The sequence below is a fragment of the Prinia subflava genome, chromosome 11 (assembly GCF_021018805.1).
Source record: "Prinia subflava isolate CZ2003 ecotype Zambia chromosome 11, Cam_Psub_1.2, whole genome shotgun sequence".
Lineage (NCBI taxonomy): Eukaryota > Metazoa > Chordata > Aves > Passeriformes > Cisticolidae > Prinia > Prinia subflava.
This window is the reverse complement of record NC_086257.1, coordinates 24853255-24879001: the sequence shown is the minus strand read 5'-3', so window position 1 is coordinate 24879001 and position 25747 is coordinate 24853255. Positions and strand designations below refer to the sequence as shown.

The following is a 25747-nucleotide window of genomic DNA, read 5'->3' as shown; positions in this document are numbered from 1 at the left end:
GTGCGTCCCTCTCTGTCCCTGTCCTGTGCATCCCTGCCCATCCCTCCCTGTCCCTGTGTGTCCCTGTCCTTCTCTGTCCCTCCTGGGTGACCCCACCCTGTCCTGGAGCAGCAGCAGCTCGGGGTCTTTGTCTTTCTGTGCTTTTGTGTGAGATTTCCCTTTGTGCATCCAGGCCCAGCCCTGCAGCCCTCGGGCCCCAGCTGGGTAAGCCTCGCTCTGGGTAAATGCATTTTTCACTTTTGAGAGCCTCTTTTCTGCAGCAGGGACACAGTGCACGTGATTTGCTCCTTTGGCAATTAAGGAAAAATTAAAGTAAAACCAAGCTGCCTCTGGAAGAGAGTCAATTAGGAAAATGGGATGAACTCATTTGGAGTACAGATTAGAGGAATTTTTTGTTCATCCTTAAACAGAACTTTTGAAAGTATTTTTTGCTTGTAAACCAATCATCATGGGACTGTAATTCTGTTTTATAGCCATTATAAATTAGTTAAAGTATTTCTGTTCTTGCCCAGCCTCACAGAGTTTTGGAGATTTGTTTATTATTATTTGTTAGATGTAACTGTGGAGAACTTCATGGGAGCCCAGGGGAAGTGACTCAAATCTCGTGTTGCTTGTGTACATGGTTCAACTGTAGAATTAAATTTTTAATGAAGTTTCAGCAGTTTTTGTTCTTAAATTTTGCATCTTTTGCACAAGAGAAGTTGTGGGGGTTTGTTCCAGGGAGTCACAGTCTGCTGTTCCAGCAGTGAGGTCTCAGTGCTGGGTTTGGCTCAGCAGGTACAGGCAGGCTGGGCCAAGGGATTAACAGAGACAAAAAGGAGCTCATGCAGAATGGGGAAGGCAGCTGACAAAGTGCATGAAGGAATGTTTTTTAAAAGCATGTGAAAGGTGCTTAACTGAGGGGAGAACAGGCAGTTGTGTCCTTTAGTGTGGACCTTGGTCTGACTGGAGCGTCTGTCTCGGGGCAGCTCGGAGGGATCTGTGTGACCTGGACAGTCCCACATCTGCCTCCATCCTCCTGGCCCACAGAAACAAAGGCTCCTCCTGTGGGCTCTGTGTCTCTGCAGCTGGGAGTAATTTGGATTAATAAAGGCAAGTGCACATCAGGCAGCTCAGGTCCCCTGGGGCTTTGGTGCAGCTGCTGCAGGTGTTGGCCCTCACCTGGGGAGAAAGGAGCTCCTGCCCATCCCCGTGAGGGGGGTGAAGAGGGAGCTGTGGGAGCCCTGATCAGCCACTTGCAGTAAAGCCTGCCAGGTGAGTGAGACACGAGAGCAGCCCCAGGGAGAGCAGCAGGGCCATGGCCAGAGGTGTGAAGGAAGGTTTGTCCAGCCCTGCCTGCCTTCCCCGGGTGCCACGGGCACAGGGAATGGCACCTCTGCCCCGAGGAGAGCGTGAGGTACCGACACTCCTGTGTCCCCACGTGCTCCAGGGGCTGCTCCCACCCTGCAGACACATTCCTGAAGTTGGGCTCTGCTCTGTGCCCTCGGGAGGCCTCACAGTCTGTTCATCCCCGGTGTGATCAGTCGGGTCAGTTCATTTCTGGTTTCCATGAGCAGTGGTGACAGGTGCCCAGGTGATTCCCAGGTATTTGCAGCTGCTACCTGTGTTTTGTAGCAATGATGGAGGCCCTTAAACTTTGGTAACCTCTTTGTGTTCGTAATCTCTGAGCTCTGAGCTTTTCCCAAATGCATCCTACTCTGTTGTCTGGTTTTTAAAATTTCTCTGATTTGGAAGATTAGAATGTGATTTTCTTGCCTTGCAGCCATTTCCATTGGTTTCCTCTTCACGGTGGTTGGTGAAAAGGGGTGAATTAACAGCATTTGTAGAAGACACTGGGCTTTTTTCCAAAAGAACCTCTAAGCAGCAGGTATACTTCTTCCTCTTCAACGATGTCCTCATCATCACCAAGAAGAAGAGGTAAGAGCTTCACCAAAGCTGCTTTTGTGTTCATCCCTTGAATCACAGTGACTTTTAACATGATCCTGGCTGTGCAATGGTTCAGGAGTTACTTGAGCCTCTGTCATGGGTTACAATAACAAGTAACTGCTTGGTAAACAGGATTTACTTTTGGCAAACACAATTAAGATTCCGATTTGTCAGATGAATTAAAAAGATGATTCTTAATGCCCTAGCAAAGACAGAAGTTTGGGAAGGATAAGGTTTTGGGGCTGTCCTTTCCCCTCCGCGCTTCCCACAGTTCCGGAGCTCCCTCTGCTCCACTAATCAGTGCAGGACTGACTCCAGAGGACTGGCAGGAAATGCGCTGACTGCTTCTACAGGTGTTTGGATTCCCCTCAGCAGGAGTCTGATCCAACGCGTTTGTGGGATGGAAGTGAGGAGTAGGAGGGATTTGTAGAGGTTTATCTGTTGATTAATTAGTAAGAAATGCTGTTATGATTAGCTGTGCACATGTACAGGCTAGCTGATTAATTCATAAGAAATGCATTTATTATTCATTGCACAAACGCATAGACACATTTCCTTTTCAGACCCAAGATTCCCAGGTAGTGATGGCAGCATTCCCAGCTGGGATTGCCAGTTCTTCCCTTGGCTAAGGAGTTACTCAGGCTAAAATACTGAACTGACTTCTTAAAAAAAAAAAAAAAGCAAACCATACCCCCAAAATCCCCAAACTTACCCAAAACCACCAAAACCCACCTCTCTCAAAAAACCAAGCCCCAACTAAGCCCTTCCCTGGCTGAGAGCAGCTGAGCAGGATTGGTTCCATGAGCAGCATGTTCTGTGTCCATCGTTTGGGAGTGCACAAGGCTGTTCTGCAGAAAGAACCCAGAGCCCTCTCAGTGTTTATTTCACAGAACCAGTGAAAATGTACCCCGGGAGTGACCTGGGGCTTTGTGTGACACCAAACCCGCTGGCAGGAGCTGGTTCCCCGTGTGGAGCTGGAGGTGCTGGCAGGACCATCCCTGCCGTGGTGTCTGTGTCTGTGACTGCCCCCACACGAGCTGAACGTGGCACTAAACCCTGACGGTGTTTTCGGTGTTTTCTTCCTCCGGGCGTGCCCTGCAGCGAGGAGAGTTACACCGTGACGGAGTACGCGCTGCGGGAGCAGCTGCTGGTGCTGCCTGACGGGGACGAGCCGTGCTCCTCTCCCGGGAGGAGCACGGCCGGGATGCTCCACGCGGGACGGAGCTCTGCATCCCACCTCTTCCGCCTCGTGCTGCTCAGCAACCACGCCGGGGACCGCGGGGAGATGCTCCTGGGAGCAGACACTCAGTGAGTACAGTTACTAAAGGGATTTCTTCACCTGGTTGGCTCCCCGGGCTGCTCCTCCCGCCCTGCCTAAAGTAGTAAATATTGCTCGCTTGCTTGCTTTTACTTCCCCTGGTTTATTAATTTAAACTGCCAGGTAAGGCCTCGAGTGGCCTGCCTGCAGAGATGGGTGCTGTGCTGGGGATGATGGCTGTGCTGTGGTGATGGCTGTGCTGGGGATGATGGCTGTGCTGGGGGTGATGGCTGTGCTGGGGGTGATGGCTGTGCTGGGGGTGATGGCTGTGCTGGGGATGATGGCTGTGCTGGGGATGATGGCTGTGCTGTGGTGATGGCTGTGCTGGGGATGATGGCTGTGCTGGGGGTGATGGCTGGGGATGATGGCTGTGCTGTGGTGATGGCTGTGCTGGGGATGATGGCTGTGCTGGGGATGATGGCTGTGCTGGGGGTGATGGCTGTGCTGGGGGTGATGGCTGTGCTGGGGATGATGGCTGTGCTGGGGATGATGGCTGTGCTGTGGTGATGGCTGTGCTGGGGATGATGGCTGTGCTGGGGATGATGGCTGTGCTGGGGGTGATGGCTGTGCTGGGGATGATGGCTGTGCTGGGGATGATGGCTGGGGATGATGGCTGTGCTGTGGTGATGGCTGTGCTGTGGTGATGGCTGTGGTGGGGATGATGGCTGTGCTGGGGGTGATGGCTGTGCTGGGGATGATGGCTGTGCTGGGGATGATGGCTGGGGATGATGGCTGTGCTGTGGTGATGGCTGTGCTGGGGATGATGGCTGTGCTGGGGATGATGGCTGTGCTGGGGGTGATGGCTGTGCTGGGGATGATGGCTGTGCTGTGGTGATGGCTGTGCTGGGGATGATGGCTGTGCTGGGGATGATGGCTGTGCTGGGGGTGATGGCTGTGCTGGGGATGATGGCTGTGCTGGGGATGATGGCTGGGGATGATGGCTGTGCTGTGGTGATGGCTGTGCTGGGGATGATGGCTGTGCTGGGGATGATGGCTGTGCTGGGGGTGATGGCTGTGCTGGGGATGATGGCTGTGCTGGGGATGATGGCTGTGCTGGGGATGATGGCTGGGGATGATGGCTGTGCTGTGGTGATGGCTGTGCTGGGGATGATGGCTGTGCTGGGGATGATGGCTGTGCTGGGGATGATGGCTGTGCTGGGGATGATGGCTGTGCTGGGGATGATGGCTGTGCTGGGGATGATGGCTGTGCTGGGGATGATGGCTGGGGATGATGGCTGTGCTGTGGTGATGGCTGTGCTGGGGGTGATGGCTGTGCTGGGGATGATGGCTGTGCTGGGGATGATGGCTGTGCTGGGGGTGATGGCTGTGCTGGGGGTGATGGCTGTGGTGGGGGTGATGGCTGTGGTGGGGGTGATGGCTGTGCTGGGGATGATGGCTGTGCTGGGGATGATGGCTGTGCTGGGGATGATGGCTGTGGTGGTGCAGCAGTGGCAGCACAGCAGGGTTCGTGCAGGAGGAGCCTGCTCCGCGCTCTCCCAGGCACCCTGAGCAGTGCCCTGTCCCAGAAAGCAGCAGCAGGCAGTGCCTGCTCTGGGGTGTGCGTGTGCCATCAACTTCCACACGACCTCCTAGCACTGAAAGAGTTCATTTGTTCTGGGGGAAGCTGGAGGCAGGACAGAGACATGAAAGGGAGTGCTCCAGACATGTCCCTGCCTGGAAAAATCGATAGTTTTAGGTTGGCTTTCAAAGTTTAGAATAACCATGAAAGGAACTGAAGATCATCAGTGCTTTCTATTAAGGATCTCATTATGAAGGCAGGAGATGATTCAGACTTGTTTGGAAATGCAGTTTTATTGGGGAGAAAATGCAGGACATATTTAGTTGTCTGGGCTTTCTATGAAAAGGCATTTTGTTCTGTAGACTTATTATTGATTTGTTCTGTGCTGGTTGCAGTATAAATAGCAGTCCAGCTGATCGTCACTCAGAGCAAGAGTCTGAAAAGAATTCTGTATTATAAGTTACCTATTTTTACAGTCTTATCCTTTGAGAAGGATGGGAAGGGAATTTCCAAGGCCAAACAGGTCACAGAGTTGAGCGTGCCTTTGGAATAGTTTTGTGCAGGTAAAACTGAACTATTTTCTCTGGCACAAAGATTCCCAGCATAGTTTGATGCTGTGTTGCCACCTCCTGTGGTGTGTGGGTCCCAAGGACACAACCACCAGTGCTGGGTGAGAACTCTGTCGCCCTGTGTAGACGGCAGAGGGTACGGAGGTGGTGTCACACGGGTGGTGATACCCAGGGGTCCCTCACAGGCGCTGCAGAGCGAGGCCGGCCCTGGAGAGGGGCGGGCGGGCTCAGTGCTGGCCGTGACCCCGGGCTCTGCTTTGCAGGAGCGACAGAGCGCGCTGGATCGCGGCGCTGCGCCGGGACAGCGACGGGCACCACACGGACAGGACCAGTGAGTGAAACCGCCGGGGCCTGCGGGGAACAGCCCTGCCCTCACCGGGTCAGACTGCGGGGAACAGCCCTGCCCTCACCGAGTCAAACTGCGGGGAACAGCCCTGCCCTCACCGGGTCAGACTGCGGGGAACAGCCCTGCCCTCACCGGGTCAGACTGCAGGGAACAGCCCTGCCCTCACCGGGTCAGACTGCGGGGAACAGCCCTGCCCTCACCGGGCCAGGGCCCTGCGGGGAACAGCCCTGCCCTCACCAGGCCGGGGCAGGGCTGGGGCAGGCGGGCTTTTAAATCTGTAAAAGAAATGGAGGTGATAAAAGCCCCTGCCCTGTGACTGTGTTAACTGAGCCTGGTCTCTCCTTCCCCAGCACTGGCCCAGGTGGAGATCGTCAGGACGTACACAGCCAAGCAGGCCGATGAGCTCTCTCTCCAAGTCGCCGATGTCGTTTTGGTTTATCAAAAAGTGAACGATGGTGAGTGAGGATTTTGCTGTCAGTACCATGTGTCTCCTCTGCAGGGGGTTCCAGCTACAAAAACTTGTTTCCTATTAGCACAGGGCTTCAGTGAGTAAAATTCAGCTTCCAAGGTAAACATGAGCGTTTGGGTTCAGGTTTCTGAAGGGAGCAGCAGATACAACCAGCTGCAGAACGTGACTGCTGGCCAGATGTGGCATGGGAGGTGTCCACAAGTAGGAAATTGAATTTGTTGAAAACCACGGAGCTCACACATTCCAGTGAGTGCCGGGGTTGTCCAAGAGAAACATCCCCAGTCTGTCATGCCATGGGCTGGGCTTTCCTGCTACAGCTCTGGCACAGGGTGGTTGCTGAGGTTTTCCACAGGATCAGCTATCCCAAGATCAAAGGGATTCTTGTCCACACCTGCCCACAACTACACTGATAGCACCGAGTGCTGGCTCAGGGATGCAGAACACTGTCAGTACTTGAGGGACTGAATTCTAATTTGCTGTTGCTCAATGACTTGTAAAATAAGAGATCCTGTCCCTTGTGCTGCATTGCTCTCTTCAGGTTACAATGGTACTACAGCATGACTTCAAACTACATTTGAATGACAAAGAAAGTAGTGAAATTGTGCAATACTTTGCACATACTGTTTTTTCCTAGTCTGGCTGTATTAGGAACATCGGCCAAAGCCACCCTGCATTAGTTGATTGCCAGTCAAGGCAAATGCAGGAGGTGTGTGATGCCTGTCAGCCGGGTCACCTCGGTGCCAGCAGCAGGGGGGCTCAGCTGCAGAGGTGTCCCTGAGGTGTCCCTGTTGTCCCCTCCCGCAGGCTGGTACGAGGGGGAGCGGCTGCGGGACGGCCAGCGGGGCTGGTTCCCGTCGGAGTGTGCCAGGGAAATCACCTGCAGGGCCACCCTGGACAAGAACATGGAGCGCATGGGGCGCCTGCTGGGGCTGGAGACCAACGTGTAGCCCTGTCCCACCCGCCCCGGGGCTGGGGACAGGGGACAGCAGAGCCACAACCCAGCAGCAGCACACTGGAGCCTGGCCAGCCCTTCCCCGCTGCTCTGAGCTGAGCCCTGGCCCCAGCAGCAGCATCTTGGGCACTCCTTTGCAGCTCCTCCCTCCTCATGCTCCTGCTCCATCTGGTTTTGGGCATCTGAACTCACTTTCAGCAGTAGAACTCTGTGGAGCTCTGGGCCCCCGGCCCCAGCCCCAGAGCTGCTGTGAACAGGGTGTCCTGCTGCCGAGGGGCTGCAGCCCCAGTTTGGGACACCTCCCCTGGCGTCAGCACCTGAACTCGAGTGAGCAGCTCTGCACCCTGTGAAGGCTCACCTACCTCTCCAGTGCCAACCCCGGCTGTCCCTGGCCTGCCACAGGACCCTCGGCCAGGAATCTGCAGCTCTGCCTCTGTGAGGCTGCTCAGTCCTGCTGTGGGAAAGGATTTCTGAGCCAGGAGCAGGCACCCCTGCAGGGCAGGTGCTGCTGCCCCCTCCCATCCAGAGGAACTGCCGTGAGGGGGGCAGGGGTCTCTGCTTTCCCCAGGGCTCTGATGGGCTCTTGCACTGCACTCGGTGCTTCGGAGCAGTGCTGAGAACACCGAACGCCCTCCGGGGTGAGCAGAGCTCAGGGCAGTGTCTGGAGAGGGGAGGCTGTGGGATGGATGAACCCCTCCCTTGCACGGACCAGCTGCTGCCTCAGCAGTGCAGGAATTGTCTCTCGTCCTTCCCCAGCCTCTGCAGAGGGGACGAATGCTGGTTTTTATCCTGCACGATGCTGACTGGAGTGGTGAGTGAATTAGGTGTTTGTAAAGATGTGTCGCTCTAATAATTTAAACTACATTAGGGAGGCAGTGATTTTTGTACAAAAATACTTACCTGGACAGTGGGACAGGGGTTATACAGCCTTGCAAATTAATTTATAAGTGGACTGATAAAATAGTAATGAGAGAAACTGTAAATTCAACAAAGACTTATTTAACATAGCAAAAATAGTGCTACTGTTTTAACAAATTTTATTGTATACATGCGGATGTTTAACACATAACTGAATGTATAAATTCAGGCATTAATTTTATTCAGATTTTTTTAATACACTGTATATATTTTTCATACCTAGTTTTTCAAAAAATGCTGTAATGTTTTGTAAAGATATTTTTCATTTTTCTTATTGGTGGACACAGTTCTTCAGGAATTAAAAGACTTCTATGACTTTATAGGACAACAATCAATAAAATGCTTTTAAATCTTTACTAAAAAAAGGTTTGATTTTTTTAATGCCATAAAGCTGCCAGTTGATAATGTCATTTTTGTCAGAGAAATGAAATCTCTTCAGCAACCACTGTAATTTCAGATTTTCCTGTCCTGTAGAGGTGAGTGGCACCATCCCGTGTCCCACCTCGTCTGTCACAGACCCCATTCACCTGCTGGACCTGGAGTGGGGCCTGGGGCAGCAGCCCCTGGCTGGGACCCCATGAGGAGGGAGATGGGAAAAGCCTTCAGCTCCCTCTGCCTCGTGCAGTTCGGCACAGTTCAGCTGGAAGGGCCCTGCAGCCCAGGCTGACCCAGAGGCAAATCCTGTTCTGAGTCACCCCGGGGCCATCCCCACCCTGTCCAGGGCCTGGCCCTGCCCTGTTCCCGCTGCCTCCTTGTGCCCAGTCCCAGCTCAGCCTCTGTCCCTGCCTCCTGTCCCTGCAGCCAGGGAAGGGAGCTCAGCACGGCCCCCTGCTTGCATTAGAAAAAGAACAAAGTCATTTTGAGCACTGCCCTCTCCCTCAGGGCTGTGCTGTGTGCAGCTGGCAGTGCCACTGAGGCCTTGGTAACCCCAGGGAAGCACCTCCATTGCAAGTCTCACCTGAGCTGCTCTGCTTTCTTCAGGGTAAAGCAGTAAATCCTCCTGAACTTGAAGAGTAAGGTCATTTTTGCAAAGGAAAAAAAACAACAAAACACCAAAAAAGGGAGAAAAGTTATATTTCCAGGCTTTTCTTCTCAAGGATAAACCTCAAATCCTTAACAAACTTTGTTATTCAAATACTCTTCCATAGCTGGAGCTCATTCCAAACAGAAGAACATTCAAAACATTGAGAACAATTGAAATAAGACTTGCAAAAAAAGACTTTTAATGAAATACTATAACCCATACATGAACTTCTTAGAAAAAAACAGAACAAAACAAAAAACTCGAATGCAATTAAACCTTAACATGTAACCCAACATGACTTTTATCTAACCATGCTTTCTGTCCTCTGCAATTTCAGTCAGTAGTGATGATGGAAGGGGACAGAAAGCAAAGCAAGATTAATTGAATGGGATAAAATGCAAAACAGGAGAAGAATTGCTGAAGGTTGTTTCTTCCCATCGTACAAATTCAACATGTGTTTTTAAGTTGAGTTTAATTAAGCTGTAATTACCATCTATGGAAGTGTTGGTGGAATAACACAGCAGCTGTAATTCCTCACCACACCCCATTAAAAAACAGAACAGTTCAGGTTTTACTTAGCAGTATTTGAGCAGGTTTCTGGAATCTGTTACCTGACGGGTGACAAACCCAAAGAAAGCAGCTACAGCAGGACGAGAGCCTGACACATCCGACACCGCCTGTCCCTCACAGCGGCACCCGGAGCACAGCACACACCCCGCACACGCTGCCGCACAGGAGGAGCAGCAGCTCACCCGCACAAGGACGGCGCTCCTCCCGCTGGGGGCGCTGCAGCCGCCGTGCCGAGCTGAGCTGAGCTGTGCTGAGCTGTGCTGAGCTGTGCCGAGCTGTGCTGAGCTGTGCCGTGCCGAGCCGTGCCGTGCCCTGCCCTGCCCGCAGGGGCCGTGTCAGCTGTAGCGCTCGCCCTGGAAGCGCGGCGCGAAGTTGCGCACGGCCTCGTTCTCCTGCGTGGTGATGAGGTCGATGATGGCCGTCAGCACCGCCGTGTCCCTGCTCCGGATGTCGTTCCAGTCCACCGGCTGCGGGTTCTCTATCTTTTCTTGCAGAAGATCATCAAGCTCTTGTCTCAGTTTCTGGAAGATGTGGTAATAGAGGAAACAAAGGACAAAGGGAGGAGATGAGAAGCTCGAGCTACACACAGCACCAAGAGAGAGGTTCCAGTGCCTCAGGCCCTCTGCTCTCCTGACCTTTCCACCTGCTCTTCTCCCATTTCCACAGTGCTGTCTCCAGGATCAAACACTGCCCCTCCAAACCCAGTCTCTTTGATGAGAGATGACCATGATGCCTCTACCAGCCCACCCAGCACTTAGCTGATTATTTTAGAATTTAAAAGACTGGTTTAAAATAAAAATAAAATTTAAAAAAAGAGTCAGGTATGATTTCTGGGATCTAATATTAAACAGTTCTATGGAACCCACTCCTGTTAACTGAGGAGCTCCACTCTCACGGTTCCATATCTCTGTGGATATTACTGGACTGACCAATTCCTCCTACAGCTCCTGTGCAAAGTTAGATCTCTTCAGTTAACTTTGTGTGCTTGAACTGCTGGCTGGGAGTGCATTTCAAACATCTCCCTGAGTGATGGATCAGCAGGCACACAGGAATATCAAATGCAGAAATCCCTAAGCAGAACCAGCGTTACACCGAGCCTTCCAGGTTATGATTTTGAAACAGTCACCTTGACCAAGTTTGCTATTTTTTCTGGGGACTGGAAAACAATCCACTCGTCCACAGCGATGGTGTCCTGGTCCTTGTCCTTCTGGATGGAAATATCCCCTCCGAAGAACAGCAGGCAGTATGGAGACACCTCCGTGCAGTCATACAGGTAAATCTGCACAACAGAATTGTCTGATCACCCTCCAAATATCCCAAGTGCTGTCAGTAATCCTTGTGAGACTCCTACAGAATTCCAGGAGATCCTTACTCAGTTACTCACAAATTCTGAAGATGCTTGAAGCAACTCAGTTCAAAAAAAGTTACATGAAATCAGATTGAACAAGGGCAAAAATGGTCCCAAGTCTTTCAGTCTTTCACACAGTGGTGAAACCAAACCAGAGGCTCCATAACAATGAGAGGAAAAAAATGTCAGCGTATTGAGAAGTGTCAACACTGGATTGAAATAAAAAAAAAATAAACTAAAATAGAAGAATTTACACCTGGTATTGCCAGACCTTAAAAAACCCCAAATCCTCAAAAAACCCCAAGAACTAAACCACATAAATTCATTACTTCTGGTACAATAGCCCCAGTATCACAAAGGACACACTCTAACGGTGTGTACAAGGAATGGCCCGGGACAGGAAGGCCCAAAGCTGTTGCTGTCCCCTCTGCACCCTGATCCAGGCTCATTCAAAAAGGGATAACAAACAAATGCACCCCTGAGGCACAGCCCCACTCACGCTGCTGGTCCTCATCTTCAGGTGGTACACCAGCCAGTTGTAATGGAACTCTGTCTCCTCCACATTCACTGACTTGGGGTGGATATTGACTGATCCATCGGTCTTGGTGCAAACTTTCACCCTTCAAAGAAAAAACAACAAAAGGAGTCTGGTCATACAAGAAGTGATAAACCAACAGAGCAGGATCCCTGGGGTCTCCCTTCCCAAATAACCAGAGGTGACAGTGTTTGAATTGCTGCTTAGAACCCCTTTAGAGCAGTGCTACTGAGACGTTGTAACATTATCCATGGTGTGGTAAGGCCACACAAATTATTTCAGGTGTTAGCAGGAATCCAGATGTTAGAAAATCAGCAATCCCACCCTTCTCAGAGGAAGTAACACACAACCAGGACTCAGACTCTAAAGTGAGACTCATTCATGCACTCAAGCCACTGTTTCACCTTGCCAAATTCTGCCACATTGAAAACACCTTGAATACAAACCACCATTAAACCAAACCCTCACATTTTTCTCCTTTTGCTGAAGCTGGGCCGGATCTTTGCCACTTTGGGATAGAGGCCAGCACAGATGACTGCTTTGAGCAGCTTCTCATTACCTGCAGGAGACAGCAAAGTAAGTCAGGCAGTTCTGCAAGCCGAGATTTCAGCTAGGATAAATTCTCCCTTTCCCTCCACAGTTACCTGAGTTGGTGTTAGATTTGGGATCCTTGGGGTTTCTGCTGTTCACAAATCCAGCTGCAAGGAGGTGCTCAGCAAACTGCCCTTTCATGTTATGCAGCATCTAGGAAACAGTGAAAATCGCCCCCGAATGAAGCTGTGCCAAAGGCTCCCCCTCTTCCCCACACAAAGGGCCCTGGCCAGCCTGGCAGGGTGCTGTTACCTGCATGGTATTTGAGGACAGGAAATATTCCCAGCAATAGTCCTTCTCATTCCTGAAACCACAGCTCCGAGCCTCCTCCCAGCCCTGGAATGGAAAGCAGAGTTCCCAGGCTTTTGTAAGGGAATGCAAAGCTTCAGACAGCGAAAACTGGAGGTCAGCAAAGAGTCACGTGTTCCCCACCAGGGAAAAGCAAAGCCTTTGATCTCTCTGTGCATGTGCACACACCACAGGGCACCAGAACCACCTCCCAGTCCTCTGAACCACAGCCTCCCCTCCTCCCTGGCGGGCAGTGACACCGGCTGTGTTTGCCAGAGCACCCTCTGCTGTAAGTTACAGCTCTGGGCAGGAACTGCATTTTCCAGGCCCTTCACTTCCTCCTCTCCTCACCCCAGCACAACACACAACAATGCCAACACTTCGGAGCTGGCTTCAGCCTCTTCCAGACGCCACAAGGACAAGAATGAACAACTTCAGCAAGGTAATTATAATACTACGTTTCCTTTGTCTTTTTCAGACTTGTCCACCAGGAATCAGCTTACTGAGCCTGGAGACAAGATTATGCAACACTAGAAGGGTGAAAATCAGTTTGGTTTTATGCTTCTCTAGAAGCCAAACACAAAAGCCTACAGAGCATAAACTGATCCACTTTCTCCTTAGGATCATCTGTATCACTCAGATTAAAATTCTCGAAGGAAAAAACCACGTGAAAGCTTGCTTACAGTGAAAGCATTCACCACAGTCAGATGGTCGCTTTTCGAGTTCTTGGAGAGCTCCTTTCTCCTTGCATCTGCGATCTTCTCTTTGCCCTAAAAATTAGAACCCATATAACACCCAGACTGACATGACAGTTCTCTTTTCCAAATTCAGGTACATCTGTGCAGCAGTACTTTGTATGTAACACGTGAAAATTACAGTTATTTCCAATATTCCCCAAGAAAAATGATAATTCACAGTATGCAAAGGCAATCTCACGAATAAAAATGTGATTACCACGGCATTAATGGCAGTGCTCTTAACCTGTAACACCTCTCTAAGCCCAGCATGCTCCCAGGTGGAACTGCCAGCTGTGAGCTTTACCAGAGGGATGACAAAGGGGTCCTTGAAGCTGAGGCTGGCGGCGATGGTGAGCACGGGGTCCAGGCAGCAGAAGAGGGCTCCGAACAGGATCATCTTCCCGATGTGCGGCTCCACGGGCAGCCGCGCCAGGTGCACCCCCAGCGGCGTCAGCTCCTCCTGCCTGTCCAGGGCGTTCTGCAGGGACGGGCACCAGGAGAGAACAAACACGCCGTGAGGAACGGGGAGGATTCCTGGGAACAGCCCCTGGACACCGACATCACCCACTAATACCCCAACAGATGTGCCTGCTAATGGCTGCAGCTCACTGTACCAAAATCACCAGAGCAAGAGTCAGCAGGACAAAGGCGCCACGAACCCCTCCCTGCCCAGCACCCAAGGGACAGTGACACACAGGGGGCTTCCCCACAGGCCTCCTTTGCCTCCAACTCCTCACTCACCCACCTGGAACAGGAGGGCTGGGAGGAGCAGGGCTGTGGAGGAGGGGTTAAATCAACACCTGCAGGGAGCTGAAATGCAGGCCATGTGTTTGGAGTCCCTGATCACCCTCTGCAGAGCCCATGAGCAGCCTGCACTGTGCGAGTGCCCCCTGTGCAGGGAGGCTCCACAGAGGCTCTGCACAAAAAGGGCAAGGGCTGGCAGTGCCCAGAGCTGTGCAGTCAGAGCTGCCTGTACCACACACCACAGCTCTGAACTGACCATCCTGCATGGGACACAAGGCTTTACCAGCTCCATGAGGTGATTTATGGCCAATTCCTGCCTGTACCACACACCACAGCTCTGAACTGATCAATCCTGCACAGGACACAAGGCTTTACCAGCTCCATGAGGTGATTTATGGCCAATTCCTGCCTGTACCACACACCACAGCTCTGAACTGATCAATCCTGCACAGGACACAAGGCTTTACCAGCTCCATGAGGTGATTTATGGCCAGCATCACAGCATCACGAGACGGGGGGTCCATCAGTTTGCTCAGAAAACAGGCAATTCCACCAAGCCTCAGGATCTGAAAGAAACATCACAACAAAAGCCTACAGCAGCTGCAGAAAGACAGTTGCCTTAAACTGGTCAGCAGTAATCACACTCTGAAATAGTATGAGGAATTCACAGCTCCAGTTAGAATTTCTTTAGTTAAGAGCTAAGGACAAAAAAAATGTATTAGTGATGAAATTTGTAGCAGAAGGATCTATTCTTCACTCAGTTCACATCCACATGGCATTCCTTCTGCTTGCATAAGGAACTCAATGCAAACTGTCAAAAAGGGAAATTCACACCAGTTCTAAAACTACTTTGTAGTATAATTATTTTAAGAAATCATATAAATCGACTCACTGGCATTCTCACTGGAGCTTCTCTGATTGAATGATATGTGGTATTTGGGGGACAGCACAGCCTGAATTTTTGTTAGTGGACTTCACCTTTTACTGATACCACACAGTTCTGTTTCCCCTGGGTCTGATGCACCCAGACACAAGTGTGCATTTACAGAAGCTGCTGCAATTATTGGCTAAATACACTGCATTTCTGGTGTAACAGAATTTGGTTTAACAACCCTAGGCTCACAGTTGCATTAATTTAGTCTCTCAACCACTTATCCCAGTGGAAAAGCAGCTAATAAATCTATTTGGTGCCTCCATTTACCTTGATTTGTAAGCAGAGCTCTTCCAAGGGTGTCCTGAGGATCTCTGGTAGCTGGTAATCATCCAGAAGGCTGGCACGCAGCCCGTTGTACAGATGGTAACAGTGGCCTGGCTGAACTCTGCAATGATTTAAAGAAACAATTCTTTTGGCTTTGGTTGTTTGTTGTGGGTTTTTTCCCCATGAAACTGTGACATTATGGTTCTGTTTGCTCACAGAGAGCTTCCCAAAACTCAAGGAATTACAACTGAAGTGTATTCAACTGTAAAAGCCACTTCAGTCTTCTGAACACAGACCCATCAGCAGGAAAGGTGCATAAAGAACACAGAAATTAATTTTTATGCCACTTCCACTTTACTGTATCAGCCTCATAAATTAGGTGTGAGGGCAGTGACAAAAATAAAATTAAGATAAAATGCGGGGCATTCTTCTATAGGAGGGAAACTCTGGAGTTAAACACAGCACAAGTTAATTCAGCTTCCTAGGAAGACAAGGAAATGATTCCCTGCCCAGGAACAGGAGCCAGCAGTGCCAGCACATGCAAATAATGAAGAACCCTCAGCACTGTTGGAAACTCAAACCCCCTGAGCACCGCAGTGCTCCCACCCCACCTTCCTGCGCGGCCCTTCCTCTGCTTGGCGTTGGCTCTGCTGACCCACTCTGCTGCCATGGTGCTGATGTTGTTCTGCGTGTCAAAGTGGGTCTCCTTTATCTTCCCCCCGTCGATGACAAACACCACGTCATCGATGGTGATGCTGTTGAGAAAAGGGGAAAAGCAGCTTTTCATCTTGGCAAGTGTGACCTAGGATTGGGCTTGGCCTCTCTTTATTCCCTCCCCGAGTCAGCAATTTAAAAAACCTGTCTTTGGCATTTCTTTAAGAACTGTGTTACTGAACAGTTCAAGAAAGAGCTGAACCTTCTCCCCAGTATGGCAGAAGTCCTCACCTGGGTTCTGAAGGGAGGACTCAGCTCAGATTATCCTGCACAAGTCATTCTAGCAATTGTTTAGTATTCCTGTAGTTCAATTGTTCAAAACAATGTAGTTGGTTGAATTGTTTAAAACAATTATAGGAAAACTCTGTTTAGTCTATAAATATTTCTAAAGATGAAGTGTAATAAATGAATGGCACAAACACAGAACCGTATTTTTGGGAACATCAATCAGGTTTATACTTTCAATTATCACTTCCCTTTCTTTTGCTGAACTCCCAGCTTTCCTGGCTTTGGGCAGGCGGGCACTTACCTGGTCTCTGCAATGTTGGTTGCAATCACGATTTTCCTCACTCCTGGTGGGGTCTTCTTGAACACCTGTAATTATCCAGGGCCATTTATGCCTTTGCCAAAACCAAACACGTGCTTCATTCTTTTTTTTTTTTTTGTAGTTGTGAAATATTGCAATAAAAGAGAAGCATACCTGAGTCTGGTTAACAGTAGGCATCAGTGAATGCAGAGGTATGATAATAAACCTATCTGAAAGTTAAAAATCAGTAAAGATATGGTGTAAGCACAGAAACTTCCAATTTTACAGGAAAATCTATTAAATCAATTATGCAGAACAGAGAATATAGGGTGTAAGTCAGAGCTTCTTGCTCTGAGATCACAGGTATTTGTATCATAACAGCAAATTCTAAAGTAAAAAGGTATAAAGGCCTTTTTTATTATGCTATAACATGACAAGTTCAAGAAAATATATATGAAGTTATGTATAGTAATTTAGACTTCCTTTTTAAATGCCAAAGTTATTTAATAACTGGTCAAGTTTAACACACAAACTGACACTCAATCTTTCAATAACTGGAATTCTGCATCTGTGGAATGCACACAACCACACTGCAAGGCACCACCTGAACAGTCAGAGCCCAGCTAAGACAGGTGAGGTGGAAATACGAGAGATGCTAAAGGACAGGTTCAAGTGTGTCACACAGGCACAGAGCACTCGAGAGTGTGAGAAAGCTTCTCAAACAGGGCTGGAGGGAGCTGCCAGCAAAGCAGGGGAAGCTGCTCAAGGCTGAGGCGCAGGAAGCGCACACAGAAGGGAGTTTGGGTTTGGATGGGAGCTCCCCCAGCTACAGGGAACGACAACAGGAGGAAGATGCAGGTCAGGTTGTTTTTCAGACTGTCACTCCCACACTGAGAAAAATGAGTTGTCAGCAGAGGAAAGATACCACAGAGACACAAGAATTGCTGAACACTTTGGGGAGGAGACAAGGGAAGAAATGAACCCAGCGCAACCACAGCAACCCCATGCAAAAGGAGCCTGCCCCCAGTGCCACTGCAGAATCCCCACGCAGAGTTTGGGTTTTACCTGACTTAAACATGACTTGAGATGTCAAGATCTCGTGCAAAGTGCTGATGTTATCCCAGCCTGGCAGGAACACCAGAATTGCACCATCCTACAGGGGAAAGAGGTCAGAACATATCACACACTGCACAGAGAGCCAGCTCCTTGCACACTGATGCACGGTGGGCATGTGAGATCTGAAACCTCACTGACCCACTCTGGAACAGTCTATCAAGGATTTTTTTCCTATAAAAGAGATACCTGCATGTATTTATTTGAATGTAAGAGTAATTCAGAACTGTTTAATTACTCAGAATAACAAACTATGGTTTCTGTTCTTTCTGTGTGAGCAGCCAAAGTGATGGCCAGCTCTGCACTGCCCCAGCTCAGCCCCCTGTACCTCCTCTTCCAGCACGATGTGTCTGATCAGAGCTGCTACAAGGTCCAGGTCCACCTTGTCATCATCCATCATCTCCAGGGCATCGATTGTACTTGCTGAATACCTGCAGCAGGGCAAGCACACACGGGTCCCTTGGAACATGCAAAGCTGCTCCTGCTGCCTGGCTCTGTGAGCCACCCAGCCATGAACCCACCTCCCATCAGCTCAGCTCACTCAGCAATTCCTGCACCCCCAAGGCACTCTCTGCTCTTAGCTGGGTGTGATTACTGGCAGTTCAGAACCATTTGAGAATTACCATGTCATGACTGAACTGTCTTTGAAGCACTTACACAACCTCTCTTCTCCTCATCGATGAGCCAGGCACTGACAATTTGTATTTAGGTAATGAACTGAAATTTAACTTGAACAACTCACAGGCAAAGGAGGCCAATCCTGCTGTCTCTAAAGCACTTCACTGATTGCCAGCCAACTGTACAGGCAATTCCATCATCATTTTCCACAGCAGCCACTACCCCACTGTTACTAAAGCCCAGCAACACAATACAGCACTAACTTATGGTTCTCACTTCAGAGCTGCCTGAAAACTGAAAACAAAAGAGAAACTTGGGCCCAACCTGTCCTGCAGCTGCCTCAGGTAGCCCGGCCACTGCTGCCTGTAGATCTCCTCCTTCTCCTCCTTCTCTGGCCTGCTGACGTGGCCCTGCATGAAGCCCTTCCTCCAGCGCAGCCGCCGGTCCGTCTTCTCCGGGGTGTACCTGACACAGGGGCAGCAAACACAAGTCCTTTTGAAACTGAGGGAAATCAGAGCAGCTGCACGGTTTTCCACACCATGGACAACATGATGTGCTTTAGCTAGACCATGTGTAAGAATCTCCAGTTTCTCTTCTGGCAGAAATCTGACAAAAGTAGGGACCAACCCCAGTAAGCATGCAAACACATCCACTGAGCTAAACACCCCCACACCCAAATACTCTCTGGAGTGATGTTCAGAAGAAACACTTGCCTCAACTTCTCAATGACATCTTCAAGCAGATATTCCACCACTGGGAAAGTGAAGCCAGGGATGTGAATCATTGGACAATGGTCTGTGGGGGGAGGCAGAACTCGGTTTTAAAACTACTGATGAAATATTGCACTGAAAAAATAGAAGCAATAAACATTCCTCACTATTTCTGCAATATAGCTGCCATGTCTACAGGACATTTCCAACTGTCAGGGAAGATGTCAAATTCACCCCAAATAAGGCTGCTGAACAAAGAAAGCACAGGCAGCAGCAGGCAGTGTTCTGCACACCAGAGTGTTCAACTGGTTCCAGCTACTGGAAAAAGCTGGGAGACTGAACAACTCAAAGTTCATTCTGCTAGCCCACTCACAGCAAGAATGCTAAAACATGGTAAATATTTACTAGGAAAGCTCTCTGTGGATTCTGTTTCCATAACACGTCTGAAAAGCAAAACCAGAAGCCATAATCAGGCCGTAATGAAATGAAACAGAGAAACTGCATCTCCGGCAGCTGGCAGGTATTTGTAAAACTGAATTAATTTCTTCTTTTGATACAAATCAATTCTATGATTCGAGAACTGCACTATACTGTAGAAGCCTAAATTACTCAAGAGGAACATTTCTAAGAAGCTTTTCACCTACCAAAGTACTCAGAAAACTTCTCTGCATTTAAAGTAGCACTCATCAGTATGACCTTCAGATCCAGTCGAACATTCAGAAGATCTTTAATAATGCTCATTAAAACATCTGATTGAAGATTTCTTTCATGGATTTCATCTAGAACTATGTGACTAATGCTGGACAAGTGCCTAAAACAGAAGGGGAAGAAGTTAAACTTTTGTTTTTAGAAAAAATTAAAAGCAGAGCCATGACTGTTTGGAACAGCTCAGGACTCATTTCATAATTGCATTCAGTGTCTCATTAAAAGGAGCTCTTACTTATCTGACTGGAGCCACTGCAGGACAATTCCCGTGGTACAGTACAAAATTGAACCTTGCTTCCTTGGCAACCGACTGAAACGGACACAGTAAGAAAGAACTCCTCAGTTCTCTTCTGCATTTAACAAAATACTTCAAAACCTTGAACCCCAACTGCAGATGCCACTGCAGACGTGATGAGATCTGCCTCCCTCTGCCTCTCTCCCTCACAGGACAAGGGCAGGAATAAGGAATTAGGCTCTCTTGCATGACTTTTAGGTGGGGACTGGCCCAGGGAGAGGCCCGGCCTTCCCAGGCACCCTCTGCCCTCCTGTGCACCCTGAGGTGCTGATCCCCACTCCTGCAGCTCCCCAGGCTCAGCACAGAGGGCACCCACATGCACAGCACTGTGAGCAAAGAGAAACAGCAGACAGATTCCATGGACTCCAGTTAAAGTGCTGGGAGGGCTGAGCTCTCCTCTCTCACCAGCACTTTTGCTTCAGCAATAGGGCTCCATTAGGTGCTGGTACCACTTCAGGTTTTTAAATTACAGCTGACTACAAATGTCGTAAGAGAGCTTTTTTTTTTTTTTTTACAAAGAGCTTTTGCTCTGTAAGCTCCTGTCGCTGCACCTATTACATGGTCCCAGGGACTCAGTCCATAAATATGTGTAGCAGATACACAACTTTCCACATAAATATGGTTTGGAACATTCTCCCCTTTAGTATTTTCACTTTTCCTTGAAATTCATTGATTAGGGACATCAGTTTTATTTCTGCCCACTGCAGAACCTTTTACAAGAGCTGCAAACAGGACTTACTAGACAAAGCCTAACTTAGGCTAGTCACTGTCACATGGGGCATAAAACACAGTAACTGCACTCAAACCTCTTCCTAAAATTCAAAAGCCTCATTCCTTCCTTGCAGGAATTCCTTCAGGGGACAGTATCAGCAGGAAAGCAGTTATTTCTTTTCAGAGCTACTATTCAAATTGTGTCCTTGGACTAGCAGCAGGCCCTTGCCCGGAGCCGCTCACCTCTGCAGGCGGATCTGGTAGCCCGTGCTCCTGCCATTGCCACAGGCCTCCGCCCTCTCAGCAGCCACTCTCTCAGCCACCTGACAGAGAAAGAAAACCGGGCTGATCTGTGACTGAGCTGCTCATCCGAACCCCTGGAACTGAGACGGTTTGTAAATAACAAAGAAATGTCCTCAAAGGCACCTCTTCTCCTCCCCTGAGAGCACCAACCCGGGGACAGGACTTTGGAGGAGCACACCCACTCGGGCATTAGCAGCACATTCCCCTTCCAGCAGGGTGAGCTTTGCCCATCTGACACTGAATATCAAGACAGTAACTACTGAGCACCAGATTCTTTCCTGCTCATTAACACCCCTCTGAAGGGCCTGACACAACGTTAGTTTTTACCTGAACTGGCATTTGCACTGCCCAAACTCATTAAAGCCACGGATGTAACCCATGACTGGAGTCAGGGGAGCACAGGCTGCAGCGGCAGTACCGCCCCTGTGAATGCTGGATCGGTGCATGGGCAGGGCAGGGCAGGGCAGCAGGGCAGGGCAGGGCAGGGCAGCAGGGCGGGGCAGGCAGGGCAGGGCAGGGCAGCAGGGCAGGGCAGGGCGGGGCGGGGCAGCAGGGCAGGGCAGGGCGGGGCGGGGCAGGGCAGGGCAGCAGAGCAGGGCAGGGCAGGGCAGGGCACTCACGGAGATGGCGCTGATCCTGCGGGGCTGCGTGCACACCACGCGGCAGGCGGAGCCCAGGCCGCGCTCAATGTGGTCGTCCAGGATGAACTGCGTCACCTGCGTGGTCTTGCCGCAGCCGGTCTCGCCGCTGATCACCGTCACGCGGCTGCTGTTGATCAGCCGCACCAGCTCCTGGCCCACAACGAGACAAAGCAGTGTGTCGTGGTGTTGTAGACAGATCGGAGAGCGTTGAGAGAATTCTCTGCTCCCCTGGGATGAACTCTGAGCAGAGTTCAGCTCTCTCAGAAATGACAACTCTGAGGCATGCTCAGCTGCTTCTTGTAATGCCACAAAAAAAGTTTCGTTTAAACCTCACAGAAATCATTTCTGCACATTTGCACTTCTCACGTGTGGGGCTTAAAGCATACCCAACCTCGACACTAGCTTTAAATGTCTTAGATCCTGTATGAAAACAACATGAAAGAACTGAAATGAAAGCCTCAAATACATCTTTAACCTTTCTGTGTCCTGTTTGGCTCCTGTAGATCTTTGGAGACTGAACACAAGAGTTTGCCCTGTTGGACTACAAGCCTGCACAAACTAAAGGTTTTCAGCCCAATGTTTTAACACTTCTTGTACCAACAGGAGCAGCTTCCCAGGCTCCTCCTCCCCACCCCAAGGACTGTTAAGGGGAGTATGGCTATTTTAATAAACAAATGCTAGCAGAAAGGACATGATGGCAAATAGAGGAACAGTAGGATGGAGATCACTAATCACCCACTGAGCCTGCAAACATATCAGAACACTCCATTTCTGCTGCACACAGGGGATATCAGCCTAAGGATTAACATCAATTAATAACAGCCCCTACTGTCACTGACCTTATCCTGTGACTGGGAATGACAGTGGGGACCAGCAGTGCGGCCATTAAGTCTGTGGTTAAAGCTAAAAAGGCTTAATTGGCATTATATTCAATTCTGAACTGGCTAATTGTTCAACAAAGGGCACAATTTCATACACAGAAGAAAGCGTAACAATCTGAGTAACCAGGATCTTCTAGAAGCTGAACTGACAGAAAAAGAAGCCCTATTATTAAATGTATGTAGCAGCCATGTACTCCCATGACATTCCCAGTTATATTCCCAAGAAAACACTGTACTGAGCCCCGTGTCACAACCAATGAGGCCCTGGCACTGTCTGGAAAGAAATCACCAGGGTCAAACCTGGAGGCTGCTCCCCATCCTAGAGGCCACTAAGGATTGCTGTCCCCTGTTTGGGAGCACAGCAGCACAGAGTGTCCCTCTTTAAATACACACTCACCTCTCTCATCCCGTACGAGGGGAGCTTCTCTCGGAACCTCTGAGGAAAAAGAAAAAACGTTTCTCTTTAAACACCTTTTCAGCACTAAAGCAATAGAACAAACTTCAGTCCTAATCTGGGCTAAACCACAGAATAATGACAAACTGCTCAGCAACACTTGTATAAACACAGGCCTGTGGGAGATAACTTCAATGCCATATGTGGTTTCAGTTTTGCTCAATTTAGAAAAATGATTTCAGCCCAACAATTCCGTACATGATAAGACAGGTATCAACAGGTGCAAGAGCAGGGTCTGGCATGGAAGAGAGAACTTGTGCTCAGGGTAAGACAATTTTCTACACGTGGCTGTTCAAAACAAAACCTCTGTTTTCAGGAGGCCATAACTTCAGAGCCCAGTGTTGTGCTTTCAGGGACACAGTCCATAAAAAAGAAAGAGAAACCCATCCAATGAAACAACATGTCAGCTTCAAGTTTCAGATTCTAACTGTTTCTGAATTTTTACCTTCCATTTTAAATCACTTTTCTATGAACGGGTAGGAATTTTATGAATTCTAAACATAATTTTTAGCAAAAGTAACACCAGGATAACTTTCTAGTAAATTGCAAGATATTACATTTCTAGGTTAGCTTAATTAAAAAAAAATCCAATGAAAAGTTTTCAACTTAACACAGGGAAAAGTACCTGCATTTCAATATATCTGGGATCAGATCTCTTCTTCATTAAGTCTTCTTTAAGTTGCTCATCTAAATTAGCATCCTGCTCGGTTTTTTCACAGAGATATTCCAAATCCAGATCCAGGGATGTTTTTTCCCAGGTTGGTCTCTGTCTCACAGGAGCTTTTTCAGCATCTGGCTTCACTTTGGCAGGCTGTTCCAGAGCAGGGCTGGAATCACAGAGCAAGAACTTCAGATCCCCCAGCCATGCCTGGCCACATGCAGAGTGCAGCTAATTGCACCCAGCAGTTAATGAACCAACAGTCTCTGGGAATATGGAACCATGGAAAGGTTTGGATAGGAAGGACCTTAAAGCCCATCCAGCCCCACCCCTGCCATGGCAGGGACACCTCCCACTGTCCCAGGCTGCCCCAAGCCCCGTCCAGGCTGGCCCCGGGCACTGCCAGGGATGCAGGGGCAGCCACAGCTGCTCTGGGTCTGTCACTACAGTCAAACTCACCACACCACATAAAGCCTCAAACTACCAACCACCAAAACTGGACATCAGGATCTAAAAAGTAACACGTTCTTTTGTACCAAACAAAGCTACAAAGCAACAAAACATCATCACAGAATTATGCTTGATCCACTGCCCCATAACTGGATCCCTCAGCAAAAGGGAGGCCCCATCCCCTCAGTTCAGCATACTGCTCTATTCCAGCTGCCCCTGAAAACCCTTAATGAGTCCAGAACAGACCCTGCTTCAGACACTGCGCAAATGTTCCAAGACTGCACAAGAACTGAAAACAGAGGCCAAAAGCCGTCTCTGGAAGAGTAATTCCAGAGGCTAAGGGAGCTGAAAAATCCCACATATCGAGCATAGTAGGCCCTGAGATGACTTATAAGTGTTATGAGTTTAAGCAGAAATTAAAGACCCCAAGCTGAGCAATAATGAACCAGTTTTACAGCAGTGGATACAACCATTTCAGCGTGACAATACATGTGGGGAAACTGGAGGATATTTATTGAGCCAACACACTCAATGAAGCTAAATAACTTCTGACGCATCTTCCTGCCAGCTTACGGAAAGTTTGTGCAACTCCAAATAAATAAAAGAACTGCTAATTATATCTCTTTACCCTTCTTCGTCCCCGGACCACCAGGACATGGCTTCTTGCTCTTTGTCGTTTTTAGTCTGAACAGAATTCAGCAGCTGCACGATCTGCTCCTCCCTGCGCTCGTCCATGCGCACCACAGCTCTCTAGGGCAGAAAGCACAGCCTGCATCAGCGCGGACCGCGCTGCACAACCTGCGGCACAGCCCCACACACCTGCGGCACAGCCCCACACACCTGCGGCACAGCCCCACACACCTGCGGCACAGCCCCACACACCTGCGGCACAGCCCCACACACCTGCGGCACAGCCCCACACACCTGCGGCACAGCCGCACACACCTGCGGCACAGCCCCACACACCTGAGGCACAGCCGCACACACCTGCGGCACAGCCGCACACACCTGCGGCACAGCCGCACACACCTGCGGCACAGCCCCACACACCTGCGGCACAGCCCCACACACCTGCGGCACAGCCCCGCACAACCTGCGGCACAGCCCCGCACACCTGCGGCACAGCCCCGCACAACCTGCGGCACAGCCCCACACACCTGCGGCACAGCCCCGCACACCTGCGGCACAGCTCCACGCGGGCTCTGCGCCCACCGGGGCTCCTCGGCACGGGCACAGACCCGCGCTTCGGCCTACGCGCTGTCCCAGCGTGCAAATCCACAGATCCCGTCCCCAGAGCGCGTCCCCGCCGCCCTCACCTGCTGCCGGTCGGCGTCCCGGTTCCTCTGGCCCTGCTTGCGGGCGTACCACAGCCCGATCTCGCGGCCCTTCAGGTGGCTGGGGTGCCGTCCCCGCCCGCCGGGCCCGCCCGCCGAGGAGGAGGCGGCGGAGGCAGAGCCGCCATCGCCGCCACGGCCACGGCCGCGGCCGCGGCCCCAGTCGCGGCGCTGCTCGTAGCTCATGGCCGCGGGTGCCGGCGCGGAGCCGGCGGCAGAGCCCGGCCCGGCGCGGCTCAATCGGTGCGGCACGGCCCCGCCTCATCCGCCCGCAGCGCCCGCCTCATCCGCCCGCAGTGCCCGCCTCATCCGCCGCTGCACTTCCGCCCGCCCGCCGCCGCACTTCCGCCCGCCGCCCCACAGCGCGGCCGCCCGGGTTCGAGTCCCGGCGCCACCAAACCCGGCCCGTGCAGGGCACGGGTTCGAGTCCTCTCACTGACCCGGCCCCTGCAGGGCACCGCGGGTTCGAGTCCTCCCACTGACCCGGCCCAGGGGCTGCGGGTTCGAGTCCTCACACTGACCCGGCCCGGGGGCTCCGGGTTCGAGTCCTCACACTGACCCGGCTCCTGCAGGGCACCGGTT

At 50.5% G+C, this 25747-nt stretch overlaps 2 protein-coding genes across 2 annotated transcripts in view; one reads left to right on the top strand and one right to left on the bottom strand.

The window, feature by feature from the left end:
• The window catches only part of ARHGEF26 (Rho guanine nucleotide exchange factor 26), a 29139-nt gene extending 20757 nt beyond the window's left edge, over nt 1-8382 (top strand). Inside the window, exons 10-14 of the mRNA XM_063408510.1 lie at nt 1763-1917; nt 3028-3234; nt 5596-5663; nt 6029-6133; nt 6952-8382. Coding sequence (XP_063264580.1) covers nt 1763-1917; nt 3028-3234; nt 5596-5663; nt 6029-6133; nt 6952-7094 — 678 coding nt within the window. The 3' untranslated portion in view covers nt 7095-8382. The remainder of the gene's footprint in view (nt 1-1762; nt 1918-3027; nt 3235-5595; nt 5664-6028; nt 6134-6951) is intronic.
• Nucleotides 8383-9217: 835 nt separating this feature from the next.
• DHX36 (DEAH-box helicase 36) lies at nt 9218-25465 on the bottom strand. The gene is made up of 25 exons (XM_063408511.1): nt 25148-25465; nt 24460-24581; nt 23349-23550; nt 22667-22705; nt 21368-21538; nt 20688-20767; nt 19674-19748; nt 19378-19544; nt 18737-18818; nt 18348-18488; nt 17734-17836; nt 17358-17445; nt 16467-16522; nt 16296-16360; nt 15664-15807; nt 15056-15173; nt 14322-14420; nt 13415-13588; nt 13057-13143; nt 12338-12421; nt 12139-12238; nt 11963-12053; nt 11459-11579; nt 10738-10890; nt 9218-10132 (listed from the first exon to the last, which is right to left on the bottom strand). Exons 1-25 carry the CDS (start codon nt 25349-25351, stop codon nt 9947-9949), a joined length of 2952 nt encoding a protein of 983 aa, XP_063264581.1. The 5' UTR covers nt 25352-25465; the 3' UTR covers nt 9218-9946.
• Nucleotides 25466-25747: the final 282 nt, after the last annotated feature.